The sequence below is a fragment of the Pagrus pagrus genome (assembly GCF_965226575.1).
Source record: "Pagrus pagrus genome assembly, chromosome: 19".
Lineage (NCBI taxonomy): Eukaryota > Metazoa > Chordata > Actinopteri > Spariformes > Sparidae > Pagrus > Pagrus pagrus.
The window spans coordinates 5,837,553-5,852,665 of record NC_140203.1 but is presented as its reverse complement, the minus strand read 5'-3'; the positions used below and the strand labels follow the sequence as shown (position 1 = coordinate 5,852,665).

Here is a 15,113-nt window from a genome sequence, read left to right as displayed (position 1 = left end):
ATATCGTATTATATCAGCTTACATGTACGAGCTGACTTTCATGTCTCGAGGCAGAGGGGATGGCTGTGAAGTTACAGCTAGTCGAGAAGCCTTGCAAGCCAGTGACCCCTGTTCAAGACTGTGTCTGAACATCTGTAAGTGTGAGACCAGTGGATACTTGACACGACTATCTATACAAGATGTCAGGGCATCTCCTGATGTGTTTGAGGTGCCAAAACCAGGCATTTTAAGCCAAAACATGATCCTTTCCGATCCCTAACCAAGTGGTTTTTGTGCCTAATCCTAACCAGACCATAAGCACGGAGTTGTCACAACATAAAATCAAAAATTGAACCTAAAGAAATGTACCGCTGCAACATAAAGAAATGTAAAGTTTCAACATATCCGCGGTTTGCAGAACTGCCAACATTTATTCTGGCGGGTGGGTTGAAAGATCACACGCTGACCACGCTTGCATTTCACTTTTAAGAAGGAGTTCATAATGCAGAGCAGAACCAAAATCCCATCAGTGTTGGATGGCGGCCAGATAAGAACAACGGCCAGATTCAGTTGAGCCAGCGGCTCTGTATGATGGAGCAGGCAGCTGCTCTCCCCCCAAACTGTACCTCTTAAATTACACCAATACATCACTTAGATTCTTTACTTTTACACCAAACTACTGAGGGGAAATATGAGGCCGGTCTCCTTTGCAGTCCCGTCCTCCACTTATTTCAAACGAGCACCTCCGGATATGCATCCTCAACATGCGGTTGTTCATGGCGACTTGCATATAATAGTGTTTCCAGAATTGGAATGCGGTTCCCGAGAGTAGATTTGTAAATACTCATGCAGAGACAGACATGCTCTTCAGTTTGTCTCCACTGCTGTCAGAAGTCATTACACACAAGCTGCTATGCCAGAACAATTCACTGAACTTTGTATTCAAGTGCTTCCAAGCCGAGAGAGAGGCAGAGAGAGGCAGAGAGAGGCAGAGAGGGAGGGAGGGAGGGAGGGAAAGGAGTCAATATTAAAAAGCTGCCAAGTGTTTTTTCTGCCTGCATTTTTTCATTTCGCTGCGTCTCATGGAAAATTCTCAGATGTCTGTCTTCGATATGTTGATATTTTTCCTTCATTCTTTTCACATGAAAGGGCAGGATTCATGTGCTTTTGGTGAAAACAAGAAAATAACTTTCTGTCGGCTCGGTCCAGTCATGGCATGAATATGCAGTTGAAGTGTCATCTTGAATCTGGTCAACAACACGGCGCTGCAGCGGTGTTGTTTTCTGGTATGCACCTAAATGATCAGACAGAAGAGATTAAATCACCTGAATCAGGGCGATTTTAGCTACACTAGCAGCAGCAGATGGTTATTCTGTCGGTCAACACCTCCTGGATGGATTGGCGTGAAGTTTAGTAAATTCATGATCCCCAGAGGATGAATCCTAATGATTTTTGTGATCCTGTGACGTTTGCGACATATTTGATTTTTTGTGAAATGTATCAACAACTAACAAGAGGATGAATTCTACTACATGTATATGAGCTAACATTCATGTCTGGAGGTGTATCGGATGGTATGATGTTACAGTAAGAAGGCTGCCAAGCCAATGACCACTGTTCAAGACAGGGTTCCAACATTTCAAAGCACGAAACCACTGGGAATTTTTAACAAAACGTCAGGACATTTTCCAGCCATGTCATTGGCAACAAAACTGGACGTTTTTGATGAGCCATCAGGAAAATGTGCTGCCCGAAACCAGATTTTTTTAGCAAGACATGACAACAATATTCATTTGTCTTTTCGGTGACAGAATCAGATGAGCCAAAACATGATCCTTTCCTAACCCCACGAGCGCAGAAAATTGAAAATCATATCCATGTTTTGCAGAAACATACATTGCCAACGTTTATTCTGGGTACTGAGTCAAGTTGCATTCGCCTCATACTTTCAATTATGACCAAATTACCAAATAAGTGACATAAACATTAGCATTTAGCTCACCACCATAATTTTCTCGGTCTGTGCTGCCCCTCCAGACTCCAGCACGCCCTGTATTTTTATCACATCAGAGATGTTTCAAGATGGTACCACATGTTCTGAGACTAAGTGCATCTCTCTGGGGGAAGCCACGCTGCACGGCAGGAAAAGGCTTTGACTTTGAACTCGCAGGAAAGAACAGCAGCACAGGGTCAAACGAGGGTCAACCTTGCAGTAAAGCAGCCAAAAATACTCTGGAAGTTACAGTCGTCAAAGCTCAAAGCGTGGAGCGCCGTATGATAGACAGTTGATGTGTTGCGTTGGTTTGTTTCATGGAACAGATCTCCACCATCACACGGAGGAAAGCTGGATAACGTTACAAAAAGATTCATGTTCTGGTTGTTATTGTTTCACTGAAGGATTTTTGCAGGAAAGCAGATGGGGCTGTTAAACAGATCGGGACAGAGAGTTAAACTCCAGCCAGAGACGCTGGATTTGCCATCACAAAGGAGGGAAATTGATAGTGCGTGCTGGTGTAGATTAATGACACCTGCAGTAAAAATCTGTGTTATAAGGAACAATAGAAACGTCAGGGTTGCTTAGGCTTGCAGTGTGTAGATATTAAGTGACACTGGTCAGGAAATGATAAGATAACGGCGCCATTTCTCTTCAGTACAAAGAGGGGAAGATAATAAAGCCTGAGGTAATACAAGTGAGGGTATCTGCGTCTTGAAAAGGAAGCGTGTAGCTGTTACAGGAGAAAAAAGAGACTCTGAGTCAGACAGGGGTTTTAGTTTTTGTTTTAAACATAATCCCTTCTCTCTTAACTCTGATCACGTTTCTGTTCGAGAGGAAATAGCTCCTCAGGGACAGATATGCCGCCACGACCTCAACACAGAGTAGTCATTGTTCACTAGATCAAGACTGTAACAAGTAAGCTGAAAGGAGGAAAATTAATACCCATCATCCACATCGCAAGAGCTAAGGAGAGAAAGAGGAAGTACACCTTACGTGTTGAATAGCTGGCTTTTGATTTACTGAGAAAGAAATGTAGATATCAAGGCCTACACTCAGGAGGCTCCTTCGTCAAATACTTTGAACGTGATTCAATCCGACCTACACTATGTTGATGAGCATGAATAAAGACAGAATCAGGCGCAGCCATTATTGCCGCGGCCCCAATCAATCTTCATGCGACGGTGTAATCACTAGTTACGCCAACCACATGTTTAGCGTTAGGGTTTCCTGCCATAGGAAATGGATTTGGTCATTATTAGCACACAGTCCTTGCAATATTTTAGTCATTTTGTAATCCCTCTGAGTCACCAGAACTTGGATCTAAAATAAAGGACTGCAGTTCATGGATTCTGTCATTTGCTTTAGGTCTGAGCTTGACGTAATGGGAAACGCTTATTTGCTCTCTGGCGGAAAGTTAGCTAAATGAGAAGATCGAGGCCGCTCTCATGCATGTTAAATAAATGGCTGCAGCTAGCTTTAGGTTAGCTTAGCAAAGCGACTGGAAAGATGGGCGAACAGCTACCCCATTTGTTTAATACAAGTGTGTTTAATACATCGCCATGGCTAGCGGCCGCTTAGCTTAGCAGAAAGCCTGGAAATGGAAAACAGCCACCTCATTTGTTCAATATAAGTAGGGTTAGGTGTACTATTCCTTTAAGCCCTCAAGTAGCACGACATAGACAGAAGTTATTTTTCATCCACTATAGTCAGGGCTCGAAGGGGTCATTGAGATTATTACTCTGCGTGCACGTACACACACAGTACATTCTCGCAACAGAGATGGAGAAGCAGATTGCATGATTGCCAGTTTTTCATTTCCATGGCACATTCTGTGACTCTGTCTGTCTGGCTTCCTGCCAGCGCGGGGCACATTTTGAGCTCCATTTTTAAGGCGTAGCTGCTGTTTCTGGGGACAGAAAATGAGAAGTGACCCTGGGCTTCCCTGACATTTGCCCGAGTAATCACAATGTTTGAGCAGCAGTGAAGACGCTGCTCGAATTGCCTGGGCCATCTTCGCTCTCTGGCGGCCTCAGGAGTCTTCAGGTTACACACAGGAAATGAGGGGGCTGATTTTTGACATTTCAATGAGTGTCAACATAATGGCAAAGGCGCATCTCATTCCAGCGCAGTATGAAAGCAGCTTAAGATATACAACATCTGCAGAGCAGTATAACAATGGAAGAGTGACACATCCCTCATGCAAAAATAGATAAATGAGATTATGCCCAACAGCATCCTTTAATATACTATATTTTTGTTTCTGTGTGATTTAGTGGCCAGATTCCTTCCTCACTACATTAGTTATTGTTTCTAAACTTTAACGCACACAAAAGCAGAAGAAGAAACGCTGACTCCAAGCTTATGAAGAGTCTGGTGGTCGGAGCTCAGATGAGGCTGTCTTCAGTGACAGTAACCACATGCAGGCTTTTAATCCAAACACACCAGCCTTTGTGAGGCGCAGCACAGCGGTGGTCTGCTCCCACTGTCCCTATCCATGACACCGTAGAATAAATCAAGATGATCTTAGTGGACTTTTCCCCCAACGTTAGTAGTCAAAAACTCAGAACCGCCATGGTTACTGCTGAAATTGAACCTTTCTCGCAGGTTTCAGGAATCATTCACACACACGCTTGTAGTTGATAGTAGTTTGTCCTGAATTACTTTGTGCTCATCCATTGCCAGCTATGTTGCAGAGATGAGACACATTATTTTACAGTTATTCTGCTTTTATTATTCTATTATTTTATTATATTTTAAATATTCATGTTATATCTTTGATTATTTTACACTTACATTATTATTATTATTATTATTATTATTACTAATATGATTTATTTTTTCATATTTTATTTTAAACTTATATTATTACACTTATTTTATTTTTCTTATTCTATTTTTTTTATTCATTTTTATTTAAATTCTTTATTTCATATCCAATTATTATTTTTACACTTCCATTATTCATTTTTTTAAATGATTTTATTATTAATATTTTACTAAAATTTAAACTTACATTATTACACTTATATTAGACGTTGGCAAGTGTATTCATATTGCACCATTAAAACACAGAACATGTTTTACAGGGGCCTCATATACATGATTGAAATTTAATAAAATCTGCTATCAAAGGTAAAACTGCAGAGAAGTTTACTGGGCCAACTCAGTGCACTGTCAGCATTAATGTTGCCTAGTAACATAACTTTGGACAAAACATTTCACATCTTTCCCCTCTAAACTGCAGTAATGCAGATCCAACTTGGCTTTAATAAACTTACATCAGTTTTGGTTCCAGTCTTAGACAAGAGTTTCCTCCAGAGTAACAAAAAAAGTTTGGAGTGTGCAACCGGAGAGTCAGGGGGAGGTTTTCATGTTTCATGTTGTGCAGTCGCTCAGATGTCAGTTTGTGTCTGAGTCTGCATACTGTCACTGTGCTGAGAAAAGCCATGCTGCCCATAAAACAAGAGGTGAGATTGTAGGACTAATGTGTAGCTGATGACTGAACCCACAAAATCTTTTTTGTTTGTTTGCAATCTGACAGAGAATTGTGTGGAAGTCACGGGCAGAACAGATATATAGATATAGCTTTCACCTTTTCATCAGCTACTGTAAGGATGGGGGCATTTCATGGATTGTGCTACTTACCTTTCATTCATTCCGATCTTCTGTTTGACCATGTGAGCTTAGGACAAAACTAAAACATTCATTTGTCTCGAAAGAGTTAGTTAGTTGGAAATGTCTCACCAGAAATAACTGTTTGTAAAAGGAATATGGTTCACTCAGTCAGGCAGGTGAACATAGGTTGACCACCTGAGAATACCTGCTTGTTGGCACATTGGCTGAGAGGTTTGACATTGAACTGCAACATCCCCAGTTTGTGTCCGGTTGGGGAACTTCATTGCGTGTCCTTCCCCATCTCTGTTTCCCCTCTTTTCCTCTCAAACCTGCGATGAAACAACCATCTAAGTTGGAAACCCAAGTTGGAAACTCGAGTGAGATCAATCCGAGCCTGCCTTTTTAAACTTTCACTTCTTACTTTATATAGGGGATATGTTGGGAAAAGTGCTGTTTCATACATGTTTGAATGACGTCTTTGCGAGCAGGCTGTGCCTACTCCTCCTTTCTTTTTTTAGTGTGCTAATCTGTTAAATCAGCTCTTGTAGTTGCCTGTGAAGTTCACAGACTTGCCCTATAAACATCCGTTTGGTGCCGGCGTCCATGTTTTCCAGAGCAGACGCGCTGAGACAATTTAGATTGGAAGTCGGGAATACGGACTCGGAAGAATGCCGACTTGTGACTTGCAGTCGATTACAGCCAAACATGACAACCATGTTCTCCATCTAACTTTTTACCTGATGATGGTGCTAGTAGAAACGTTTAGGGATCCTCAGAGTTCTTACAATTCATCAAGGAGCTAACCTGACACGCCAGATGATTTTTTACACTGAATGATTGTGAAAGTCTTCCTTGGATCATTAAACTCTTGCCAAAGCCAGTCAGGAGAGGAGCCACGGGCCTTCGGTGTCATTATTTGCTCTTCCTTCAATTAAATATACTCTCCAGTGCTGACATAACAGATCCAAAGCAGCATCTACGCTAACCTCTTCAGGAGCCAACATTGTTGATTTCAAATGAGCAGTCACTTCTCTCAATGGTCGTTACAGCTAAAGCACATCCACAGCTGCCAGTAGTTCCTCACAGGACACCGAATTTCATGAACACCGATGCAAATGAACACAGAATATTTTTCCTTTGTTTCTGCATAGAGGGTCTATTGTCATTGTGATGTTCATTGCCATCCAGCTCCAGCAGAACGGAGACGGGCTGCAGAGAGGATGGAGGTTGTTGATTGAGAAAGCTGTCAGCTGCACTGACACACCACAGACGCACCGCTATAACACTCTTCATCAGAGTGTAGAGTAAACAGAGCCTGTCTGGACACGGGGCTGGATATCAATCAGACAGTGAAGGGCTACAAGAGAAAACAACAGGTACTGACCTGTCATGGTTAGGCAGAAAGTATTGGGTAAAGGGGTGTTTCAATTAAACAGCAAGAAGGCAGAGATGTGACACATTGTTTTGCATTTAATTATTAATGAGGCAGTTGGCAGAGGTAGCCATGACAACAGGATTTTTATTATAATATTCCTGTTGTATAGAGCTGCTGTAGTTTCAAGCCTGTCGTATAATCTCAACTTGACATCGTTGTGTTTTTGACTGAGGAAGCACAGCGATGCTGCTGAAGGCTATTCTGCAATTTCGCTGGAGATGCGTCGTCCCATCACGTCCTTCATACATGAGCACACACACGTACAGACGGGACACACACGCACACCACACACAGTAGCGAGGGGAACATAAACAGCCTGGGTTTTGCTTTTCCTGCAAAATCTAAATATTGACTCAGTAACCTATAATCATACACAGTCAGAACAAAATCGAAATAAACAAGTGTGCCTGTAATGTGTAAGAGTCTGTGTGTCTCGTGGGCACCGAGGCCCTTGAATGCTGAGGCTGACAAACACACATGAGAAAAGAGGAAGTGGTTGAAGTTTAGCGAATACCAGACAGTATGGATTCCATCCAGCACTCTGGAGCTGCATAAATTATTCTGTGTCCTCTATATATACAAAGGAGTTCTTTCGAAAGCGCGGAGCTTTCCGTCTCTGATCGACCATCTGCTATCAATTCACATCATTTAACTCTCAGATGACTCACACATACAATATTCTCACATTAAGAGGCTTCAAATTGTCAAGACGCGAGTTTAAAAAAGGCAATAAAAATTCCATCGCGCCGCTCGGTGGAGCTTTTGCACTTTGGTGCCAAGTTTCCGAGCGACATCTACAGCCATTCATCCACACAACTGTGTTATTATTGTGCTGTAATGTTATTATAAGCTCATTAAGTTTCATATCAAACTTTTAATGTATTTTTATTTCCCTTGTTGGAAGCTACACTACAGTATTGGGAAAGATACAGACTGTGTTTGCTGACTTGGTTCCACGGACCATAATGACTGCTTTCCTAAATAAACTTGATTGATTGAATGAGGCTTTTGTGTTGGCATACTGTTGGATCTTTTTGCTGTTCTCAGTGAGTCTTTATGGCTCATTAGTGAAGTGGCAAAGCTGAAACATTTCTGGCTCAACCAAGGCCCGTCAGGGCGTGCTGCCGATGCCAGAAATCATTTGAGGCTAACGAGGAAGAAATGAAAGTTGTTAATAGACGTGGACGAAAAAGTTTTCAGGAAGATGTTGTTCTGTCTGTCTAACTTTATGTCGTATCTGATTAAAAGAACATATTTTGGGAGAGGATCCCTTCAACTCTCATATTTGTCTGCATTAAGACTGTAGCTGGGGGAAACAGCTAGTCTGGCTCTGTTGACTTTGGTTCACATGACTGGTTTCGTGAGGATTGAACAAATAAGACATAACATGTTGATTAATGAGCTTGTAGGTACTGGTAGGATGATTTTACCTCCTACAGACACAGCCAGGATAGCTGTGTCCCCCTTTTTTTACAGTCGTAATGCTAAGCTAACTGGCCTAGTTTCATATCCACAGCACAGACATGTGAGTCGTATTCATCTTCTCATGTAACTCTTGGCAAAAATGTAAATAAGCAGATTTCCCAAGATGTTAAACTATTTCTCTAAAGCATTAAATTATAGAATAAGTCATCAACCACATGAAGAAACAGAAAACATCTGAAGAGAAAGCTGACACAGGACTTTCTCAACAATAGAACAACTCTTACTGTTATAGATTTATGGTTACGCATAACAATGATGTCCTTTTACTTGTTCGGAGATGTCTGGGCTTGCATCCCAAAAACCCATTATGTCCAAACAAAAAAGAGCTGCTCTCAGCTTTCATGGCAGGAATATGAAATGAAAGCATTGTTCATTCTTAGAAACGGGAGAATCAGCAAGCCGGTTGGACACAGGCAGGTTGAATCCGAGTAAAAAAAAAGGTGAAAGACTGTGTACTTGGCAGCTTTTAGGTGTGAATGTGAGTGTAAACATCCTGTTCTACCTCAGCCCAGAGTGCTCTATTAGGCTTGTTGCTTTCAAAAGCAATTTGGGCAGCTGCTCAATGAAATGACACAGTATTTTTCAGCTGGAAGAGGAGCAAATGTTTGGTTTGGTGTTTTTACTTCTGTCCAATCTGTAAAAATCTAATTCTTACACAAGGCTTTACTGAGAGGGGATTAAAGGATCCTGCAGACTGTCAGTGACATGTAATCACCACCGTTTTGATCCAGACAGAAAATAACATGTAGAAATTTTACAATAAAATGTCTAAAAACGACTAGGTCTTTGTTACATATATTGTTGAGTTGTGTCTTTACATCATCCAGAATGCAGAAATCCAAAGTAACGATGCATTTCATGATGTTGCTGCTGCTACTTCTGGGTTAGGAAAATCAGCAAACAAGATTCAGTTAAATTCAACATTATGTAGCTTCTTTTCTTTTTCCATACAATACATGATGACGTATAATGATGGTACAGTGTCTTGTAATAGGGTGAATGATGTCTCTGTCTCAGCCCCTCCGCCCCACTATCACTTGTTTCTGCACTATGTAACTTCAGTGAGAGGGTCGGATCACAACACATAACATTATAATGATGTAATGAGTTTTGTTTGTAGTTTGCACCTACATTACATCTGACAAATTGTTACAGACCTGGGATTGCAGGCACTGTGCGGGGCGCTAAATTGCACAAAATGTTGTAGATGTTTACATTCAGCTGACGGCTGTGGCACGTACAGCCTCACTGAGGCCCCCAGTGTGAGGAAATCAGGTTGCATGAGTCAGTGCCCCCGTTAATTAACAGATGAGCCATTTTGTGTCTGCTGGGAGAGCAGGTCTTCTTCAGTGGAGTCCACCATGTTGCTCCACCTAGAGGGCTTTTCATGTTTTTTCATATTGCTGCCTTTGTGAAGCACTTTTGAACATGTCTTTTGAAAAGCGCTCTATAAATTAATCATTAATCATTATATTATTATTACTGCCCTTTGTCCTCACATATACGTCCAGCCCATATGTGCATGCAGGACTTTTGTATCTCACTGAAGAAAACAAGCATGTTTTCAGTTGTCTTTATTTTAAAAAACACAGGGAAAGTCTCTACAAATAACACTTACACCAACATGATGGCATTAGCATGGTGTGAGGCAGACTTCTCAGGCCCAGTGAGGTTCCTGGTTCCTTCATCAGTGCAGCTGAAGGAGTGAGTAGAAAGCAGCTAACAATGAATGTCTTGATTGAGCCTCTTGATTGTGCCCGTTAGTCCTGCTGTAGGTTAAAAAACATAAAATGATGTATTATCCCAGACAGTTTGTTGATTAGTGCCTGTTGTATACAGCCCCGTGTAAGGTTGATACATAAAGAAAAACCTGAATACCTCATTTTTTAAGCTTTTTACAGATAGAAAGATACTCCTGCACGTCATCAGGAGATCCCAGGACAACGGGAACTCGCTCGTGGATGCTGGTGGGCTGGATGTCCAGAACATTCATGGATCCTGTGGTGGCCATGCCTCCTGCCTGCTCCATGATGTAGGCCATGGGGTTGCATTCATACAACAGTCTCAGCTAAGAAATAAGAGGTAGAAATAGGAGTGACTTGATGGGAAAATATATGTGTCCGACAAATTGTGGATTTTATTGCCGCTTGTTATAAATGATCTGAATTGACTCCATTCACTCACCTTGCCCTTAGGACTCTTGACGTTAGCGGGGTATAAAAAGATTCCTCCATACACCAAAGTACGGTGAACATCAGCTACCATTGACCCGACGTAGCGGCTGCCATATGGAGCAGAACCATCCTAGAAACACACAAAAATGAAATGTTGAATGTATCAGTCAGTATTTCCCTTTCATACTCAGAATCCCACATTTTTTGTATAAATAGCAATAATGGTCAATGGCCACTGTTCCTTATAATGCATTTCACTTATTTCTATTACCTCTGGGAATTTCTTCTTTTGTAGGTATTCTGTCACGTCTGGATAAAAATGCTGTGCGTATCCCTCATTCAAACTGTAGATTTTTCCCTTTTTCTTTATCTTCACATCTCGGTCCACCAAGATGAACTCACCGATTGCCTGCAGAAGAAATGTCATAGTAAGGAAATCATAGTAACAAAACAACATTATTCTGAAGATATAATTAAGTGACAGTTTTGTTGTCATGTGTTACAGTACAGCTTTGGTCTTACGGGGTCGAGCATGAAGCAGTTGACTCCCTGGCCAGTGGAGAGGACCATCATGGTGGCGCTGCCGTACAGAGCGTAACCAGCCGCCACGATGTTTCTTCCAGGCTGCAGAGCATCCTTCTCACATGGTTCACCGTCTGTGGTCTGTGGAGCAACACAAGTATGTCAAATATCACAAAATCATTGAGAAACATTGTGGAAACCAATATGAATATTGACAGTAACGGACGATGTAAACATATGAGGTCTTTTTATGAATTCAGGGCCCAGGTACCCTTGGACCTTTAAAAAGCCAATATTTTATCTACAGTAGTTAGTGAACATGTTGGCTCTATACATTATGTCAGATCATCACCAGGAGTTCTTGGAAATATATGAGAATAAAGTCTCAAATACATAACCTGAGTAAATATACTTAGTTACATTCCACCACTGAAAGCATTTTATTTTACAGATGCTGACTTGGAGAGGGCTCTCCAAAATAAATAAATAAATCCAGGGAATGATCCATATACAACAGAAAAACATTGACAAACCTTTTTGTAGATGGCGAAAATTGTTCCAATGGAGACGAGGCAGTCGATGTTCGAGGAACCGTCCAGCGGATCAAAGCACACAATGTATTTTCCCTGTCAGGTGGCAATAAATAGTTTTTTGTCAGTGTCACAATAGTACAAAAAAAGAAAAAGAAAATCTATAACATAAAGGAAAAAATATTTGTACAGACATGCTTGTATACACTGCGCAGATGTAAGTACCTGCTTGTCTGGTTCCACAATGATGGCCTTCTCATCCTCCTCTGACACCAGCACACAGGAGGAGAACGAGGACTTCAACATGTTGATGACCAGGTCGTTGGACAGGATGTCCAGTTTCTTCACCTGGTCCCCCGTCACGTTGGTGCTTCCAGCAATGCCATATCTTCAGAGAGAGGACAAAGAATAATAGTGAATAAAGTGATTAAAATATGAGTAAATCTATCCATTCTGATGTCATTTTAAAACACAAGTGTTCCTTAATAAGCTTGTTTTTGTCCCAAAATGTTTGTTATTATTTCTGTTAAACCAGTGAGAACATTATCTTCTTGACCTCTGCCCTGGGAGACTGTGCACAACATGTGCAGAGTTTACCTTTGACCAGGGGCCCGAGTTAAAACTGCTTACAGATTCTCATGCCATGTTGCAGGCAGCTTAAACCACTAAACCCAGATATTACTTCCCTTTTCAAACACATTTAAATGACTCGACAACCTAAAAGAGTGCACACTGTACCTCCCCCTTATTAATCTGTCCAATGACAGTTAGAAGTACTTGTATTCACGTTGATATTCAGCAGCATGCATGTTTCCTCGATTATTCCCACCATTTAAAAGAAAGAAACTCACAGGTTAGCGATCCCAGCCTTCCTGACAGCTGTCGAGATGGCTTTCACAGCTGTGCAGATGGAGTTGAGCAGGTTGGTCAGCTCACCGGTTCCATGGGCCTTCCTGCCCTCCTCCAGGACGAACCTGGTGAGGGTCAGCACGTCGGTATCGAAGGCTCCTCTGTCAGACATTTTGCTGTCAGGTGTGGGACTGGGACCTAAAGCCTCAAGTGAAGCAGGTGAGCATGGCACCAAAGTTAAAAAGTGGACTCTAGAACAGGGTTAGGGGAAGGGACGGGGGTGTGCAACGCCCCTAACCAATCAAAAGTCTCCTCTGTCACAGTGAGGGGTTGGTTTGATCACTTCGGTGAAAGAGCAAAGTTCAGAGATAGTGAGCGTTTGTTTTGTTTCAACGCAACAATGGCTTTCTCCTGATTCAATCCCTGCTCACTTTGATTTGAGATCATGTGTTTATGCAACACATTTGGATCTTGTTTGTTAGTGTTCATGGTGCAGAAGTGCATCATTATTCCAAAAGCCTTACACAGAAATAATGTTTATACAACACTACATTCACTAAACAAGTTCAATTTGTTTAGTTTTGAGAGTTTTACTTTGCTTATTTAAGGGAAGGTGACTAACAGATATGACCATGAAACTCCCCCGGTTGATTACTTACATTAAGACAATTATTTTAATTATTTTTTTGTATAACAAGTCATTTTGTTCAGTTATTAGAATCAAAGGTTTTTACTGAGATCATTTTAGACATATCTTTTTTTATCGCTCCATAAACAAAACAAAAAACAGCCATAAAAAAAAAAGAAAATCAATTTTCAGCATGTTTTTAGGAATAAAATGTTCTATAAATCAGGCTATGAATGTTATCAGGATGCAGATGCGAGTAAAACTGTAAAGTTTGGTCTCATTATTAAACTTGGTGTACATGCTTGTACTGGACACGACTAAATCAGCACTTTTCTGGAGACATTGACCGTCCCTGCACGAGCCTGAAGAAGTGTAAAGTTCAGTTCACAGGACTCATTGTCCTCCCGACCCTGTGGGATTTTATATAACACCTGTAGTTTAACTCTTGCTGACAAAACAGTATTTGGAAGGTAGTAAAATAGAGAGCCACATTCAGAGTGAGCGAGGGTGCATGTTGTGTCTGTCAGTGAGTCTCTGCATGCATGTAATCAGTTTATGGCTGTCTCTGTCTGTGGCACAAACAAGGAAAAAGGTAAAAAGGACTTCAGTTCAGATTTACTCGACTTACAAGATAAGCTCACATGAAATGTTACAGAGACATGTTTCACAACGGAAAGCTAGAGTTGAACTTTGAACTAAACAAGATACCGGGCATGATGATAGCCACCAGCATGAGGTAATGTGTGACGGTTGATCACACACCATTCATGGCTTTTTGAGGTTAATGATAAAAATGTAGTTGCAAAGGTCAGTCTCTTTGCAGACCAGCGTGTGATAGCTACAGAAAGCAATGACTTTTAATGGGTCATTTACATACAGTACGCACACAAACACATCTGAAGTCGTTAAACGAAAACATATTTATTTTGCCTGTAAAGAACACAAGTTACACCAAAATGCTCTTTATTCCTGGCTGTACCAGTCAACACATGTTCTCTAGTGCAAAATGTGTTTCTGCACTGTGTCCACATGATGTCGCTGTGCAGCTTACAAGATGCTGAATATAAATGAAGTCTGGGCAAAGACTCAATTCTGAGGAGCATGTTTCATTTCCTGCCGGTAACTCTGACTGTTGTTGTTCTTTGCAAACAAAATCACTCACTTTATTCTGAACTCACAGCACCGAAACAGCTCTGGTAAGGTAGCTATATCCTGCAGGACGTAAGAGTGAAAAACATCGTTTTGACATTTATTATTACAGTTTAATAGTAGAGTAATTATGACTTTTAAGTTCATTGTGACATTTTATCTCAGAATTATGACTTTTCATCTCATAATTACAATTTTTGAACTCTTAATTATGACTTCTTATCTCATAATTATAACTTTTATCTCGTACTTTCGACCTTTCATATCATACTTTCAACTTTTTTCTCACAATTATGACATTTATCTCATAATTATAACTTTTTATCTCAAAGTTGTGACTTTTGATTTAATAAATTCAGCTTTTTTCTCAAAAGTATTACTTTTTCTCACAATTAGGACGTTTTATCTTACAATCAAGACCTTTAATCTCATCAATTTCATATTTTTTCTTACAAATCTGACTTTGAATAACACAATAATGACTTTTTTTATTTCATAATTAGAACTTTTATCTCATACTTTCAACCTTTGACCTCTTAATTATGACTTTTAATATCATAAATTAAACTAGGTTAACTATTTTTTTTTTTTTTTTTTTAACTGGTGGAAATGATCTTCCATATGACCGAGGCAAACATCATGTCGTCCTCTTGGCTGTGTAATCGCTTCAATAGAAGAACACACATCATCAATATTTCACCAGCGGCTCTTCATCACCTGACTGACTCCCAGGAGCACCAGCTGGGCATGT

General features: G+C 40.7%; 1 protein-coding gene across 1 annotated transcript; it reads right to left on the bottom strand.

The window, feature by feature from the left end:
* Window positions 1-10,067: 10,067 nt before the first annotated feature.
* On the bottom strand, window positions 10,068-12,801 carry fbp1b (fructose-1,6-bisphosphatase 1b). Its single transcript, XM_084382817.1, has 8 exons — window positions 12,588-12,801; window positions 11,962-12,124; window positions 11,740-11,832; window positions 11,207-11,347; window positions 10,956-11,093; window positions 10,695-10,814; window positions 10,389-10,578; window positions 10,068-10,279 (listed from the first exon to the last, which is right to left on the bottom strand). Exons 1-7 carry the CDS (start codon window positions 12,755-12,757, stop codon window positions 10,390-10,392), a joined length of 1,014 nt encoding a protein of 337 aa, XP_084238943.1. The 5' UTR covers window positions 12,758-12,801; the 3' UTR covers window positions 10,068-10,279; window position 10,389.
* Between the last annotated feature and the right edge of the window lie 2,312 nt (window positions 12,802-15,113).

What these genes read in the sequence shown, in the direction of transcription:
- fbp1b (XM_084382817.1), bottom strand. Translation starts at nt 12,757, where the DNA reads ATGTCTGACAGAGGAGCCTTCGATACCGACGTGCTGACCCTCACCAGG. An exon ending in AAGGCTGGGATCGCTAACCT is followed by an intron (nt 12,125 to 12,587) that starts GTGAGTTTCTTT and finishes CTCTCTCTGAAG; the next exon opens with ATATGGCATTGCTGGAAGCA. An exon ending in TTGTGGAACCAGACAAGCAG is followed by an intron (nt 11,833 to 11,961) that starts GTACTTACATCT and finishes GCCACCTGACAG; the next exon opens with GGAAAATACATTGTGTGCTT.